This window comes from Salvelinus namaycush, chromosome 6 (assembly GCF_016432855.1).
Source record: "Salvelinus namaycush isolate Seneca chromosome 6, SaNama_1.0, whole genome shotgun sequence".
Lineage (NCBI taxonomy): Eukaryota > Metazoa > Chordata > Actinopteri > Salmoniformes > Salmonidae > Salvelinus > Salvelinus namaycush.
This window is the reverse complement of record NC_052312.1, coordinates 23050226-23065902: the sequence shown is the minus strand read 5'-3', so window position 1 is coordinate 23065902 and position 15677 is coordinate 23050226. Positions and strand designations below refer to the sequence as shown.

The 15677-nt window shown below is 41.9% G+C and overlaps 1 protein-coding gene across 2 annotated transcripts; it reads left to right on the top strand.

Annotated features, from left to right (window-relative positions):
- The first annotated feature begins 254 nt into the window (after positions 1 to 254).
- On the top strand, positions 255 to 14720 carry LOC120049796 (probable N-acetyltransferase 16). Of its 2 annotated transcripts, XM_038996224.1 has the most exons (6): positions 272 to 300; positions 993 to 1091; positions 8297 to 8495; positions 8642 to 8751; positions 8914 to 9037; positions 13683 to 14720. In XM_038996224.1, exons 3-6 carry the CDS (start codon positions 8307 to 8309, stop codon positions 14262 to 14264), a joined length of 1005 nt encoding a protein of 334 aa, XP_038852152.1. In that variant the 5' UTR covers positions 272 to 300; positions 993 to 1091; positions 8297 to 8306; the 3' UTR covers positions 14265 to 14720. The 2 variants fall into 2 exon arrangements, with proteins under 2 accessions (XP_038852153.1, XP_038852152.1); XM_038996225.1 differs by lacking the exon at positions 993 to 1091 and having other exon boundaries at positions 255 to 300.
- Positions 14721 to 15677: the final 957 nt, after the last annotated feature.

Here is a 15677-nt window from a genome sequence, read left to right as displayed (position 1 = left end):
GTGACATTATCCCCCTCAAAAACTAACCATATTTGGTTAGTAGAGACTCTACGGAATATTTTCCACCCCACATTAGCTGAGACATAAATTACTAATAGCCTTTTATTGTTGGGACAACAAAAGTGGCCATTGCTGAAAATTAAACATCTTTTGAATGATTTAACCATATTGCAATGTTTTGAAATGCGGGCTTTTATTTTGAAGGTTTCTTATTACCATATAAATATGATGTTATTTTTTGTGCTGCTGGCAGATTACTAGTAAACTCAAGGATTTCCAGGCGACAAAGCAAGTCACGGGGTATGAAACGTTGTTCATTCTCTGTATATAGATTATTTACACATAAAGTTAATCTTTTTTTAATCATATTATTTTTCAGATAAAGTTGCAATGAGAAAACGTCTGCTATTGTGATAATGTACAGTGTTTGCAAGTCTAGCCCTATGTTTAACAACTTCTTAATGGAAAAGTAATTGTACCATTGCAACAACAAAGTTATATGTTTTGTTGGGGTGCATTGAAAACGGATCCCTATATAGCCTAAAATTGATTGGTTTTTGATATTGGCTGACATAGCCTGCGTGTATTGTTCTGTGTTGAATGTCTAACTACACCTGCTGTCTGTCTGTCTGATTACAAACCTACTGTAAATTACAAGCCTACAGTAAATTCAGGGTGGTGATGTTGCAATGTAACAGCTAGGACACTGAATGGCTTTAGAATAGGTTGACCAGACGTCCCCATTTTCCGGGGACAGTCCCCGTTTTTGGTGGCCTGTCCCCGGCTGGAGCTGTCCCCGGAAATGTCCCCGTTTTTAACTGTGCGTTAAAAACAGACCGCAAAGTGAAATACTTTACTTGGCAAGAAAGACCGGGCAGCAGAGCCTACCGGCTGACGTCTCAATCGCGTTGTGCTTGTTTTGTCCAGTAGAGGGGGTGCTCGCTATAGCAGCTTCATTCACTCTTCTTCTACTACCTACTTGCTTGCGATAGTTTTAGAGAAAACTGCTGTGGGAAACTCGGCCAGAAGCTAGCAAGTGTCAAGTGAATCCACAACATCAACACATCACCACAAACGTCTTTTCAAGCCAGGTAAGTTACACTCGTTTGAGATCCTAGCTAGTGATGTTAAGTCACAATTTATTATATAGATAGATGATCTGCTCTATAAGGTTTTAAATAGGTTATGCTAGCTAACGTTAGCTATGTAGACTAAGTTAGCTAGCTAAGTTACTGTTATGGTAGCTAGGTTAAAAAACGTTCACATGTAAACATGCAGTGGACGGGCTATTTTGAAAATATGATTATATTAAATGAATGCACAATTAATTCTGAGAATATTTTTGTAGATTACAATTTTAATGGTTTGGCATTATAATAAGTAGTGTGAAAATATATTTAGAAATGTTCATGGATAACATTAGTAGTGGAGAGGAGGAAGGAGAGTGAAGGAGACAGAGGAGGAAAGGTAAAGATATGGTTACAGAGCCTGCCAATTTATACCACACTATGTGACATAATCATAGTTACAGATCTATGGACTGCACAGCACAACTGACACGAAAGCTTTATGAGCCAACGTTTACATGTGGTAGGACAAAATGTGACGCCATATTGAGTAACGTGTTAGCACCATGGGCAACTACTTTGGTAACACAGGACCTAGACCAGGTTGAATTTGTGTCCCTGTCCATTGATGCGTCCAATCATGGACATGTAAGCTGCTGCCAATAGTAGTCATATGTAAGATATATGATGGCAGCACATCTGTGGAAACAAAACTGCTTGATTTTGTTGAATTTAATGGAGAAACAGCAGAGGAAATTGCAGCTGAGGTCCTGGTGGTCATCCAAAAATGTTACCCGGAAAACATTCTCTGCCGACAACAAATACCAACTTTGGAGGACTGAATAGGTTGGGGAGGGCCAATGTCCATACCATAGTTAACAATGCTCTGCAGCGGGAGGTGATTGGCTTAGGTTGTCCTGCCCACATCATTCATAACACGGCCAGAATAGCTTTGGATATGATGTTGAGTACCTGCCCACATCATTCATAACACGGCCAGAACAGCGTTAGATATGATGTTGAGTACCTGCCCACATCATTCATAACACGGCCAGAACAGCGTTGGATATGATGTTGAGTACCTGCCCACATCATTCATAACACGGCCAGAACAGTGTTGGATATGATGTTGAGTACCTGCCCACATCATTCATAACACGGCCAGAACAGCGTTGGATATGATGTTGAGTACCTGCCCACATCATTCATAACACGGCCAGAACAGCGTTGGATATGATGTTGAGTACCTGCCCACATCATTCATAACACGGCCAGAACAGCGTTGGATATGATGTTGAGTACCTGCCCACATCATTCATAACACGGCCAGAACAGCGTTGGATATGATGTTGAGTACCTGCTCAAAAAGATATTTGGATATGTTCATATTTTCACCGTCAGAGTAGAAAGACTGAAGGGCTTTTGTGAGTTTGTTGGCCAGGAGTACCATAACATTTTAGGACACAGCAATGTTCGTTGGATGTCCATGATCCCTGCTCTAGAAAGAGTGATGAAAATGTATGTGCCATTTGAAATCCTTTTTTATTTCTGAAGACAAATGCCCTGTTGTCCTGCGAACAATGTTCGAAGATCCACTGACTGAACTTTGGCTAGCCTTTGTCCATGGAAACTTGACCGTATTCAGTGACACGATCAAGATGCTTGGAGGCCAGGACCACGGTGCTGTGGAGTCTGCTGCAATTCGGAGAAACGTTGAGGCAAAATTCAACTCAAGACGTGATGACAACTTCATTCCAGTTTTGGTCAGAGGACTTCTGAGAGAGCTAGAGGAAAATGGAGCCATGTCTAAAGAGAGCTTTCTCAAAACATCACAATCATTCTTCACTACGGCTGTTCACTACGGCTGTGAACTACTTGCAAGCATGGGGAAAGCACACAGATAATCTAAAAGATTTACATTGTCTCCTTTTAAAAAGGCAACCTCTGCGTGAAGAGATCCAGAAGGCAGCAGGCAGGCACACTGCCAGGACAAATCGTGTAATTTAGCCTATTAACTATTAAACACAAAAACGATGTTTCAAGTGAGAAATAGGCCAGTCTGAAGCTGAAAAAGAAAGGAAATACTTTGTTTTATTACATTTTTTATTTTTTTTATTAACTACTGAAAACACTTCCTAGATTTTAATTTAGTTCAACTACCACCAACCCCCTGGGCACAGGTTTACATGTGGTTGAGTTGTCAATGTGAATTCAACATGAAATCAACAACAAAAAAATCACCATGTCACTGGATTTAGGCTAAAAGTTGGGTGAAAAAGACAAAATGCCCTTATGTTAACTTTTTACAAATCGAATATGTTTCCCACGTTGATTCAACGTCATCACATACTTTTTGGAGGTTGAAATGGCGTGGAAACAATGTTGATTTAACCAGTTTTTGCCCAGTGGGAAGCTACTGCAAAATGTAGTTAAATTACCAGTTGAACTATATGTAGCTCACTACTCCTCAACACTTTCACTGACACGTACGCATAAAGACACAGAAATCGACAAGCATACAGATGCCGGAAATACGTTTATTTAACTAGATGATAACAAGCGGCAATACTTAACATTCTCAATCCATTTTTTTAACTTTTAAATTAATTATATATAGCAATGGTCACCAACATTTTCTGAGTCAAGATCACTTTCTGAGTCAAAATGCAAGCCGAGATCTATTGCTCTGATTTTTTTTAAATGACTTAAAAAAACGTAAGCCTATGCAACATTACCCTAAAAACAGTACTGTAGCAATGAGGTTTGTGCAGAAGGCTATAGGCCCAATACATTATCACCGCATTTTGGCTTTGCTTGAATTGCCCTGCCAATGCATTGTTGTTCAGACCATTGTTCTTTGCATTATTCAAATTGAATTCAATATTTTTTTTTAAATCTCACTCATCCTACACACAATACCCATAATGACAAAGTGAAAACATGTTTTTAGACATTTTTGCAAATGTATTGAAAATGAAAACTGGAAACATCTAATTTACATAAGTTTTCACACCCCTGAGTCAATACATGTTAGAATCACTGTTGGCAGGAATTACAGCCGTGAGTCTTTCTGTGTACGTTTCTAAGACCTTTGCACACCTGGATTGTACAATATTTGCCCATTATTCTTTTCAAAATTCTTCAAGCTCTGTCAAATTGAATGTTGATCATTGCTCGACAACTATTTTCAAGTCTTGTCATAGATTTTCAAGAAGATTTAAGTAAAAACTGTAACTCGGCCACTCAGGAACATTCACTGTATTCTTGGTAAGCAACTCCAGTGTAGATTTGGCCTTGTGTTTTAGGTTATTGTCCTGCTGAAATGTGAATTCATCTCCCAGTGTCTGGTGGAAAGCAGACTGAACCGAGTTTTCCTCAAGGATTTTGCCTGTGCTTAGCTCTATTCCATTTAATTTTTGTCCTGAAAAACTCCCCATCTCTTAACGATAACAAGCATACCCATAACATGATGCAGCCACCACTATGCTTGAAAATATGGAGAGTGGTACTTAGTAATGTATTGGATTTGCACCAAACATAACGCTTTCTATTCAGGACCATAAGTTAATTGCTTGGCCACATTTTTTTTGCATTATTACTTTAGTGTCTTGTTGCAAACAGGATGCATTTTTAGGAATATTTGTATTCTGTACAAGCTTCCTTCTTTTCACTCTGTCAATTAGGTTGTTATATATTGTGGAGTAATTACAATGTTGTTGATCCATCCTCAGTTTTCTCCTAGTACAGCAAATAAACTCTGTAAGTGTTTTAAATGCACCATTGGCCTCATGGTGAAATTCCCTGAGCGGTTTCCTTCCTCTCCGGCAACTGAGTTAGGAAGGACACCTGTATCATTGTAATAACTGGGTGTTTTGATAAACCATCTAACCTATAATTAATAACTTCACCATGGTCAAAGGGATATTCAATGTTTTCAATTGTTTTACCAATATACCCAATAGGTGCCCTTCTTTGCGAGGCATTGGAAAACCTTCTTGGTCTTTGTGGTTGAATCTGTGTTTAAAATTCACTCCTCGACTGAGGGACCTTACAGATAATTGCATGCGTGGGGTACAGAGATGAGGTAGTCATTCAAAAATCATGTTAAACACTATTATTGCACACAGTGAGTCCATGTGTCCATGTCCATGAATCCGCTGTGTGACTCGTTAAGCAAACTTTTACTTTCCATAACAAAGGGGTTGAATACGTATTAACTCAAGACATTTCAGCTTTTCATTTTTAATTAATTTGAAAAAATATTAAGTGAAAAACATAATTTTGACACTGACATTATGGGGTATTGTGTAGGCCAGTGACAAAAACATCTACATTTCGTCCATTTTAAATTGAGGCTGTAACACAACAAAATGTGGAAAAAGTAAAGGGGTGTGAATACTTTGTTGATTGCTAGGCATAACAATACGATTATTTCTTTATACGTTTGAAACGAGGTCTAGTTGTGGCCGTAACTGGACTAGATTATCAATGACTCTTGGCATTGCCTGACTGCCGTGAGGATGATAATTAGCCTGACGACACACAAAATGATTCCGCTGCTCTGTTATTCGCTACATACTTCTCATTGTGGAGAAGAAACGAATGTCCGTGGGCGTTGGCCAGAGCAAGGAGTATGGGTAGCCAGGTGTCGTGTCTTTGACTATGCCAGATTAATTGCTATGACATGCTATTCTATAAAATAATTTCTCCGTAATTAATATTACCTGATTGAACTAATCATGTAAATGTTAATTAACTAGAGAGGGACACCACGAAAGAATATTTATAGAGCTGTTATCTTTCGAATAAACTCTTAAAGATTTAGTAAGATTTTACATCCATAACAGTCACATTAATCGTCATTTTATTCAGTCTCATCTGAAAGTTGTAAATCCTTGATTATCTGCAAGAATCCTGGCTAACAAGTTGAATCAGCAATACAAAATTGGGTTTAATAATTTATTTACTAAATACCTAACTAATCACACAGAATCACACATATACAATTAAATCATAACTTGATCACAAATTACGTCATACAGGAAAACGTCCCTAGCGGGCGGAATAGATATGACAGCTTGTTACACAAAGAAAAGGGGCGGGGTTTTAGTGAAAGAGCGGGAGACTGGAACATAGGCGAGCTGTGCTATCGTAAATACAGTATCTTATGCATTCTAAATTACCGCCCATTTGAAAAGGAAAATGCAATAAATATTTACTCTGAGCTGCGCTTCAGTAGGTTGGTGGTAGATGGAAGACCGTATCGCCAACCCGAGTCCTCTGTCCTTTGGAGAATGTCTCTGGTAGTCACTGGATACGTTGGAGTAACGTTGTGTGTAGTAGACGGGATACTCGGACTGTCCTTCCTAACCTGCGATTGTAGCAGCTGTTGCTAACTCGACGGCTAGGAGATATCACTTCTGTAGTGAATACGAGTTCAAAGTTCATACCATTCACAATCAAAGTCCATGCTGCTGTTGGCTTAGTTCTGTAGTTATTATCTGAACCATTCTGACACCGGATCGTCATCCTGGTGTGCCCGGAACAGAAAGTTATATTCTTGTCAATGGCTTTTATAGTGGAGGGAGAGGGGTGTGTCTGAAAAGTTTATAACCCATGCCTCTTCACAGGGGCATGCCACTGTGAGCAGAGGAAAACTTATGAAAGCACAAATCTCTCATTTGGAAGCTAAAATTACATTTCATCTCTTCACAAATAATTTCATATTCAAACATTTGAATTAAACAACAATTCCATGTGAATCCGATACCTCTGACGTTTAGACTTTCCACAGTAGAGTTTGTCATTCTATCATTGATGAGAATGTCAGAGGGCAACCGAACTGACATAATATACCTTAAGTACCACCGCATATGTTCAGTTGGTCGGATTACCAGAATATAGTTCATTTCCCCCCACTTCTGATGTTCCCAGAATCTCTATGTTAACCAAGGGGTTTTCTTATGTCACATCAGTTATAGTAGGGAGAGAGAAAAAGGGGGAAAGAGGTATTTATGACTGTCATAAACCTACCCCCCAACCCAACGTCATGACACAGGCAAGATGATAAGCACAGTCGTTCGCGAACTGCAACCCCAAAACGAATCGTTCTCGAGTTCGAGTTTGTTAGCAGAGGCTGTGTAATGTAAGTTTTGGTTCTACAAAGCTGTATCCATAACATTCAATAATCAATTAGCTGCAGTCATTTTTGCACCATGCGATCAATTATCATTTCTAAACATGTATTTTTCTTTTCTATGCTCTTGATCTATTTTCCTGCGCGCATATGACAGACCGTTGGTGGTCGGAGCACGTCTCTGGAGCCAGAGGAGCGTGCATTAATCCTGCTGAAGGACTCATTGCGGCCAGCACTGGCAGGTCAAAATAACGACTAAAATGAACATAGCCACGAGTAGGTCAAAAAGCGTTGATCAAAAATAATGAATTGTTTGAAAACTGCACACCTCTACCATCTTCCAGCTGATGGCAAAACTCAGGTGGCACCGCATTATTTCTGCCTCATGCACAAATTGTTGTTACTCCTATGAACAGAGAGTGACATATTCCTCGATATTGAAAAAGACCCCTGCCACTATTAATAACAACGCAAGCCTATCGATACACTTTCCTACTCATTCATTACAGCTGCAGTGCTGGCTGTAGCGCAAGTGGAAGTAGGATGAGGTTGCATTTTATTGCTCATAAAAGTGTTGAATAAAAAGTGTTGACAGTGCTGAGTAGGAACTTAAACATGAACTCACTCATAAAAACAGCAGCTCTTTGCTGTATTAATTGACAGTCTCTCTCTAGTCATGGTTTTAAATGTTTTAATCTCACAATATCAACTTTGCTGTACCTTTCTTTTACACCTGCTACGTTACTGCAGACACTGTAATCTGAGCCATGCGATTGGCCAGCAGTAGGCTTGTAGTGCACTTGAGTTGCTCTCTGGACCCTCCGGGGGAAAGAATGGGGACACTTCACCTATCCAGTGCGCAGGGCAGCTGAATTCGCTGCACCTACCGCCAACACCCTCTAAAAACAAGAACAGCAAATATAAATAAAAACAAATGTAAGGCTTCATGTTGTTTTTTTTACATAAATGTTTGCCGATTGACTAGGAATGCCTTGGAGATCAACCAGTTGATCGCGATTGACCGGTTGCTGACCACTGATATAATAAGCCAATAATTATTTACTCCATTGTTTGTAAACCACAACTTTTACAGGACAGAAACCATGGCAGGTAGCTGTGTTGGGGAGAGCGACGGCCTGACATTCTGGGTGGCTGAACAAAAGGACTACGATGACGTCATGTCCATTTCTGTTAACATCTACGGAGGGAATGACTACCTGCCTCATCGATATGCCGGTTGGATGACGGAGCCTGACAGAGTAGTTATCCTGGGACGCAGAGACGGCAAATTGGTCAGTGTGTAGTGCTCTCACTCTCTCTCGCTACTTCCATCCATCCCTATTTATTCCTTCTGTATCTCTCCCTCCCTCCATCCCTCCCTCTCTACCATCCATCCTTCCATCCCTAAATCCATCGTCATCCCTCCCCTCTCCCCCAGGTGGCGCTGGAGTCTGGTCTAATCGTTGACGAGGGGTGTACGGTGGTGGTGGAGGGGTTGAGGGTGTGCCCCAGCGAGAGGGGTCGCGGCGTGGCTAGGGTTATCCAGAGGTTTGCTGATCTTTTTATATGATTTATTCGTTTGCAGATTTTTTTTTTTACACACAACAAAAAAGAACAGCAACAAACATAGTAAACACCAAATAACGTCACATACACAGCTCAAGTCCATCGTAAATTAAAGACAAATGTACGAAATGTATACATATACAGATTTGCTGACCAGTACATCCAGCAGCTGTACCCCAGCGTCAGGACCAAGAGACTAACCAAGGTTGACGACCCTTCAGCTGGGCCCACACAGGCATTATCCAAGTTCACAGAGCTAGGGAGACGGGTGAGTTATAATTCACACTATACTAATATATACTATACTACTGTATACTTTACTATATATATTTTTCTGTGTATAGTTTACTGTACTATACAAACCCTCAACTTTTTTTTATCTGAGTGGTGTAGAAAACTGTTTGAAGGGTTTTGTTTACCGTAACCCTCAACCACAACCCTAACCCAAACCCTCAACCACAACCCAACACAGGGACCCAACCCAATACACACCAAGACCTCTCTGGGGTGGTGACTATGGAGAAAGGGGTAAAGGTGGAGAAAGTTGTGATGATCGGACAAAACAAAGGGAAAAACAATCCTGACAGTTTCCCTTCTGAACCCTCCCCAATACTAACCTCTCCACCTACCTCCTACCCACCCCACACAGTCTGTTTCCCAGAGCCCATCGTGAGACTCTCCCGCTTACCTTCACCAAGACAATCCACCACAACATCCCCAGCCTGAGATAAACCTGACACGGAACCCAAACCGGATACGCGGGTGCGCCATCGTGCATACATTTATTTTGTCCCCCCCACACCAAACGTGATCACGACACGCAGGTTAAAATATCAAAACAAACTTTGAACCAATGACATTAATTTAGGAAATGGAATTATGGAAATGGAATGTAGCTAGTTAGCTTGCACTTGCTAGCTCATTTGTCCTATTTAGCTAGCTTGCTGTTGCTAGCTAATTTGTCCTGGGATATAAACATTGAGTTGTTATTTTACCTGAAATGCACAAGGTCCTCTACTCAGACAATTAATCCACACATAAAACGGCCAACCGAATCGTTTCTAGTCATCTCTCCTCCTTCCAGGCTTTTTCATCATTGAACTTATATGGTGATTGGCATCTAAACCTTCATAGTATTACCACGACGACCGGCAACACAGTTCGTCTTTCAATCACTCACGTGGGTATAACCAATGAGGAGATGGCACGTGGGTACCTGCTTCTATAAACCAATGAGGAGATGGGAGAGGCAGAACTTGCAGCGCGATCTGCGTCAGAAATAGAACTGATTTCTATTTTAGCGCTTGGCAACGCAGACGCGCAGTGTGGGTGCAATAATTGAATAACATAGATTTCTACATTTATTTTGCAACGCTCGTGTGCGCGACGCGAGCGGTGTGGTCAGGGTATAAGACTTACTCATAAGTGTTCATAGCATGCTTTTCTTGAACAGAAGTCCGTTTCACAATCTCTAACATGATATGGCGTAGCCTGTATGTACCCAACACTACTTGTGTAAAAGTGCGTACATTCATGTTACGGCAAAATGTCCGTTATTTTATTTTTTACATAGGAGGATCAGAAGAGATATTACATTATGTTTCAAGTTATAACAACATGTCATGAGTCCTTCAGTTTAATACAGTGTTTATAAAACGTGTTTACATGTAATTTGCGCTATTGGCGCCATTTTCTCTTTGTGACAAAGAGTAGGAATAAAAAGTCCCTCTCTTGCAATCTCTTAGTACTCATATCCTGATTGGTCGTTTATCCAGTAACATATACAGATCATAAGATGTTCTGCTGACTTGCCAAAGGCATCTGTCTTCTATCTCCTGACCTCCTCAGGGCCATTCAGAGTCGTAAGGTGAGGAAGGGAGATCCGTTTTTTGGTCTTGTGATAGGTTGAAAGGGGGCGCTGTCAATAACAGAACTGTTATTAACAGAACTCGTGGGCTCTCGTTACAAACTATGCAACACAAGGGTTACATAGTTTAATAACACAACAAAAAATACTTGAATTCAGCCACAGAACAGATTGCTTGATTTTCCCCCTAACCCAGTGGTCACCAACCTTTTCTGAGTCAAGATCAAATCGCAGATTTCCGACTCCGGGAAAAAAAAACATGAAAATGTAACATTAACCAAATAAAAACAGTTCTGTAGGAATGAGGTTTGTGAAGTAGGCCTAATACAGTATCACAGCATATTGGCTATATTATATTTCAAAACTCGAGTTTTGATAACAAAATAGATCAGTTTGTGTAACACTTGCAAGGCACAGCTGGGCAAAAATTTGAATAATTTGTTAATTTGCTTTTTAATTTGACTGGACTGATAATAACTGCATCTGATGGTCATGTTGCTTTCAAGATAACTGGGAACTTGGTTAGAGTTTACGAGTTGTATAACCGTTCAAAATGATTTATCCCGGTCTAATCCAGTTCCCAGTTGTCTTGAATGCACTGAAGTCGGAAGTCAAAGATTACCGACTTCTGAGTTCCCAGTTTTTTTTGAACACGGCATTAGTATCAGCGGAGGGAGAGAGAGAGAGCAGCAGAGGGGTCCACCTCTCACGGTCTCTACTCTCTCCTTCCTTTCCTCTGGTGAGACTGACCAGAGAGAGAGGACACAGTCTTCCACCTGATGGCGAAACTCGAGTCGCACACGACGGGCTGCTAATAATAATGAAAAGGCAGGGCTATCGATACATTTGGCTACTCATTCATTGCAGCTGCAACGCAAGTGGACGTAGAAAGAAGCGCGTTTTGTAGTAGTGTTGAATAAAAACTTACCCCATGTTCCCCCACCCTCTCCAGACCAGACTGATTTACCGCCCCATGTTCCCCCAACCTCTCCAGACCAGACTGATTTACCGCCCCATGTTCCCCCACCCTCTCCAGACCAGACTGATTTACCGCCCCATGTTCCCCCAACCTCTCCAGACCAGACTGATTTACCGCCCCATGTTCCCCCACCCTCTCCAGACCAGACTGATTTACCGCCCCATGTTCCCCCACCCTCTCCAGACCAGACTGATTTACCGCCCCATGTTCCCCCACCCTCTCCAGACCAGACTGATTTACCGCCCCATGTTCCCCCACCCTCTCCAGACCAGACTGATTCACCGCCCCATGTTCCCCCACCCTCTCCAGACCAGACTGATTTACCGCCCCATGTTCCCCCTCCCTCTCCAGACCAGACTGATTTACCGCCCCATGTTCCCCCACCCTCTCCAGACCAGACTGATTTACCGCCCCATGTTCCCCCACCCTCTCCAGACCAGACTGATTTACCGCCCCATGTTCCCCCTCCCTCTCCAGACCAGACTGATTTACCGCCCCATGTTCCCCCTCCCTCTCCAGACCAGACTGATTTACCGCCCCATGTTCCCCCACCCTCTCCAGACCAGACTGATTTACCGCCCCATGTTCCCCCTCCCTCTCCAGACCAGACTGATTTACCGCCCCATGTTCCCCCACCCTCTCCAGACCAGACTGATTTACCGCCCCATGTTCCCCCTCCCTCTCCAGACCAGACTGATTTACCGCCCCATGTTCCCCCACCCTCTCCACACCAGACTGATTCACCGCCCCATGTTCCCCCTCCCTCTCCAGACCAGACTGATTCACCGCCCCATGTTCCCCCACCCTCTCCAGACCAGACTGATTCACCGCCCCATGTTCCCCCACCCTCTCCAGACCAGACTGATTTACCGCCCCATGTTCCCCCACCCTCTCCAGACTGAATTTCCATATACATATGCAGACCGAGGAGGAAGTTGCAATAGGCCCGTGCAACCCACGTTTTTATATCAGCACAAACAGAAACCCTCTTAAACCTTATCCTATAGCTTCATGTCCACATCCCGATTCAAACCTTACCCTAACCTCAACCACAACCCAAACTCTATCTTCATGTTCACATCCTGGTTCAATTTCTAAATTCTGACTCAGCTTATCAATGACAATATTATTCTAGTAATAAAAGTGGTTGAAATAGTCAGCACTTCTGTACATTGTATTTCTACGAATTTTATTTTTGGAATTTTTACTTCTGTGTCAAAGCCATTTGAAAGGCAAATGTCCAGACAGTCTGTCTGCATTTCCTATTTCTTATCTTGTCAGTATCTTATAACTGGAAACACAGAGTGGTTAAAAGTCTGTCTCAGCGTGTGGCGTGTGGTGCTCTATACAACTGCCTTTCAAAGAACACCTGACTAAAGGAAGAAACAGCATGTGTGTCTGTCCTAAATGGCACCCTATCCCCTATATAGTGCACTACTTTTGACCAAGGCCCATATGGCTCCAGTGCACTACAGCGCAAATAGGGTGCCATTTGGGATGCAAGCCTGTGTCATGGGTACTGGTGTGGTGAATACAATACGAAACAGTGCTGTGTACTAATGGAAACACTTAGACTGGTTTATTGCGGCAGTAGTCCAATTGAGGACCACATGGAGACCGGTTATATCTAATTTAACTGAGTCAAAGGGTGCGTCCCAAATGGAACCTGTTCCATATAGTGCTCTACTTTTGACCTCAGCCAATAAAGTTGAATGGATGATTTATTCATTGAGTTTCTGAGGGAGCTTGTTAGGGATAGGCTGTGCTTGTATTGCTAAGAGACTTGCGCGCACACACAGATACACACACAAACACACAAACTATTGCTGTATCTTTCACAAGGGGGAAAACACCACAATGGACTCGTAATTCAGGTGTCAAACCACCCCTCTTTTTCTTCTTTTTACATCTACCTCCGCTTCATCCCCCTCGTCTATATGTTTGCTCTGTACTGTTTTCACCCACTCTTTTTCTTTCTCTCTCTTAATTTCTCTCTCCCACTCCCTCATTATCTCTCTCCACCCATCCCCTCTTAATCTCCCTCTGTCTTTCTCTCTCTCTCTCTAGGCTGCTCTCTCATTCATCGGGGAGGCCGACAGTTTCGAGGGTTTCGTCTCACACCTGAGGAACAAACTACATTCCACCACAGGAAGTGAGCCAGGTGGGTCCGTCCCTCAAATGGTTCTGATAGAGGATGAGCAACACCTGAAGAACATCCTCCTTGATCCTGAACTCCCCTCCAGGGTTCAACTTCCTGGTGGTGCCATTATCCAAGACTGGCAGCCCTTACAACCAATCGAAGGAAACCTTGAGATCTTAGCAAGGCGAAACCTCACCTGGTTGGCCGACAAGCCGGAAAGACCTTCCTTCCTCAGCTTTTACACTCCGCCTTATCCAATCCCGTACAAGGGAGGATCGCTGAGATTCAATATCGATATGTTTGGAACTGATCTAGTTTCAGCAAAGAGGGCACTTGCCGGCCATTTAGAGAAAGTGAGGGAGAGGAGGGAGGTGAAGGGGAGGGTGATGGTTCATGTGTATCTGAATAAGTCACTATGGGAGGGGGTGAGGGAGTTCTGTGAGGGATACACAGGGGTGAGGAGGTGGAGAGAGTACCGGGAACAACTGTTTCTGGAGAGAGGGATGTGAGGAGATGTGGAAAGGATGAGAGAGAGAGATGAACAGAGGATAGCAAAAGAGAAGACAGTGAGAGAGTGTGCAAATGAGACTTAGAGAAGGGTTTTCCACATTATCTTGCTTTGATTATTTGAATCAGCTGTGTAGTGCTAGGGAAAAAGCTAAACATACCCCCCTGGGGGGGGGTTAGCCATGTAATCAATATACATAATATATCATACAGTATGTAAGACTTTTTATATTGATTTGATTGATTGGAACAAAGCCAGCACTTTAGAAGTTAATATGATAAAAAAAAAAAAATTGGGATGATGCAAGAATTTATAATGGGACATTACAGGAATAAATGTTTTCTTATTAAATCATTATACATTTTTGTAAAGACAAGTCTACCAAATCACTGTGATTCATCATGACTATGAAATGCAAATCAGTATCAATAAGAATAAATGAATAGAATGTTGCTGATCATTCTCTCTCGTATCCATTTATAACTGAAGCAGGTGGAGCTAAAAAGGGGGGAAATGACAGCTAATTGTGTGCGTGCGTGTGTCAGCTGCAATGAAAGGGCCATGGAAAACATGAATGAAAGCCTGTTGCTGTCTAATCGATACAGTATGTCTGTTATTCAGTACTGTAGGTAAAAGGTGATTCAGATAATTGAACTCAATGAACTGAATGAAGACTGAAGCTGTCGTGCTACTGTACAGTAGCTCTCACAAAACATGGTTACTGACTCACTACATCTCACAGAGAAAAGAGCTGGATATTGTTGCTCCAGTAAACTCAATGATCTTTCTCTGTAAGACAATGAATACATGGTTACTGACTCTTATCTTATAATACAATTGTATCCAGTGGCTTTAGTTTATGATACCTTATCAGCCAGTAACTGTAGCATATCAATATGTGTGAAATCATAATTGACGTCATACCAGACCAGACAAGTATTTCGCTACACCACAAGCATTTCGCTACACTCACAATAACATCTGCTAACCATGTGTATGTGACCAATAACATTTGATTTGATATGTACTGTACAGTACCTGTATATCTTAATAGCAGTTGATATCTGACAGTTATCAATGAAACAGGATGGTGTATAGTAAAATATATATTGTAGTTAAAAGGAAGGTCCTTGGTTGGAGGACAGAGCTTTCAGCTTTTAGGTGTTCGTCTGTTCAATCAGAAACACACTCCATTCCGTCCTTCTCAACCAGGGCAAAACGTGTGTGTATGTGTGTGTGTTGAGTGCTTGTTCCTGAATACTAAAACACTTTACATCCGTATTTACCTAATTAGAATGACTAATTGGATCCCAAAGAGAATTAAAGAACATTACTATCCAACACAGCTCTGTGAGTAACATAGCTTTCATACATTTAGTTACATTGTTGTTCAATTAGGCGCCACCTAGGTACT

Excerpts from the sequence above, each read along its gene's own strand:
- LOC120049796 (XM_038996225.1), top strand. The coding sequence starts at position 8,307 with ATGGCAGGTAGCTGTGTTGGGGAGAGCGACGGCCTGACATTCTGGGTG. Across the intron at positions 8,752-8,913 it reads GTGGCTAGGGTTATCCAGAG|ATTTGCTGACCAGTACATCC; the intron begins GTTTGCTGATCT and ends ATACATATACAG. Across the intron at positions 9,038-13,682 it reads TCACAGAGCTAGGGAGACGG|GCTGCTCTCTCATTCATCGG; the intron begins GTGAGTTATAAT and ends CTCTCTCTCTAG.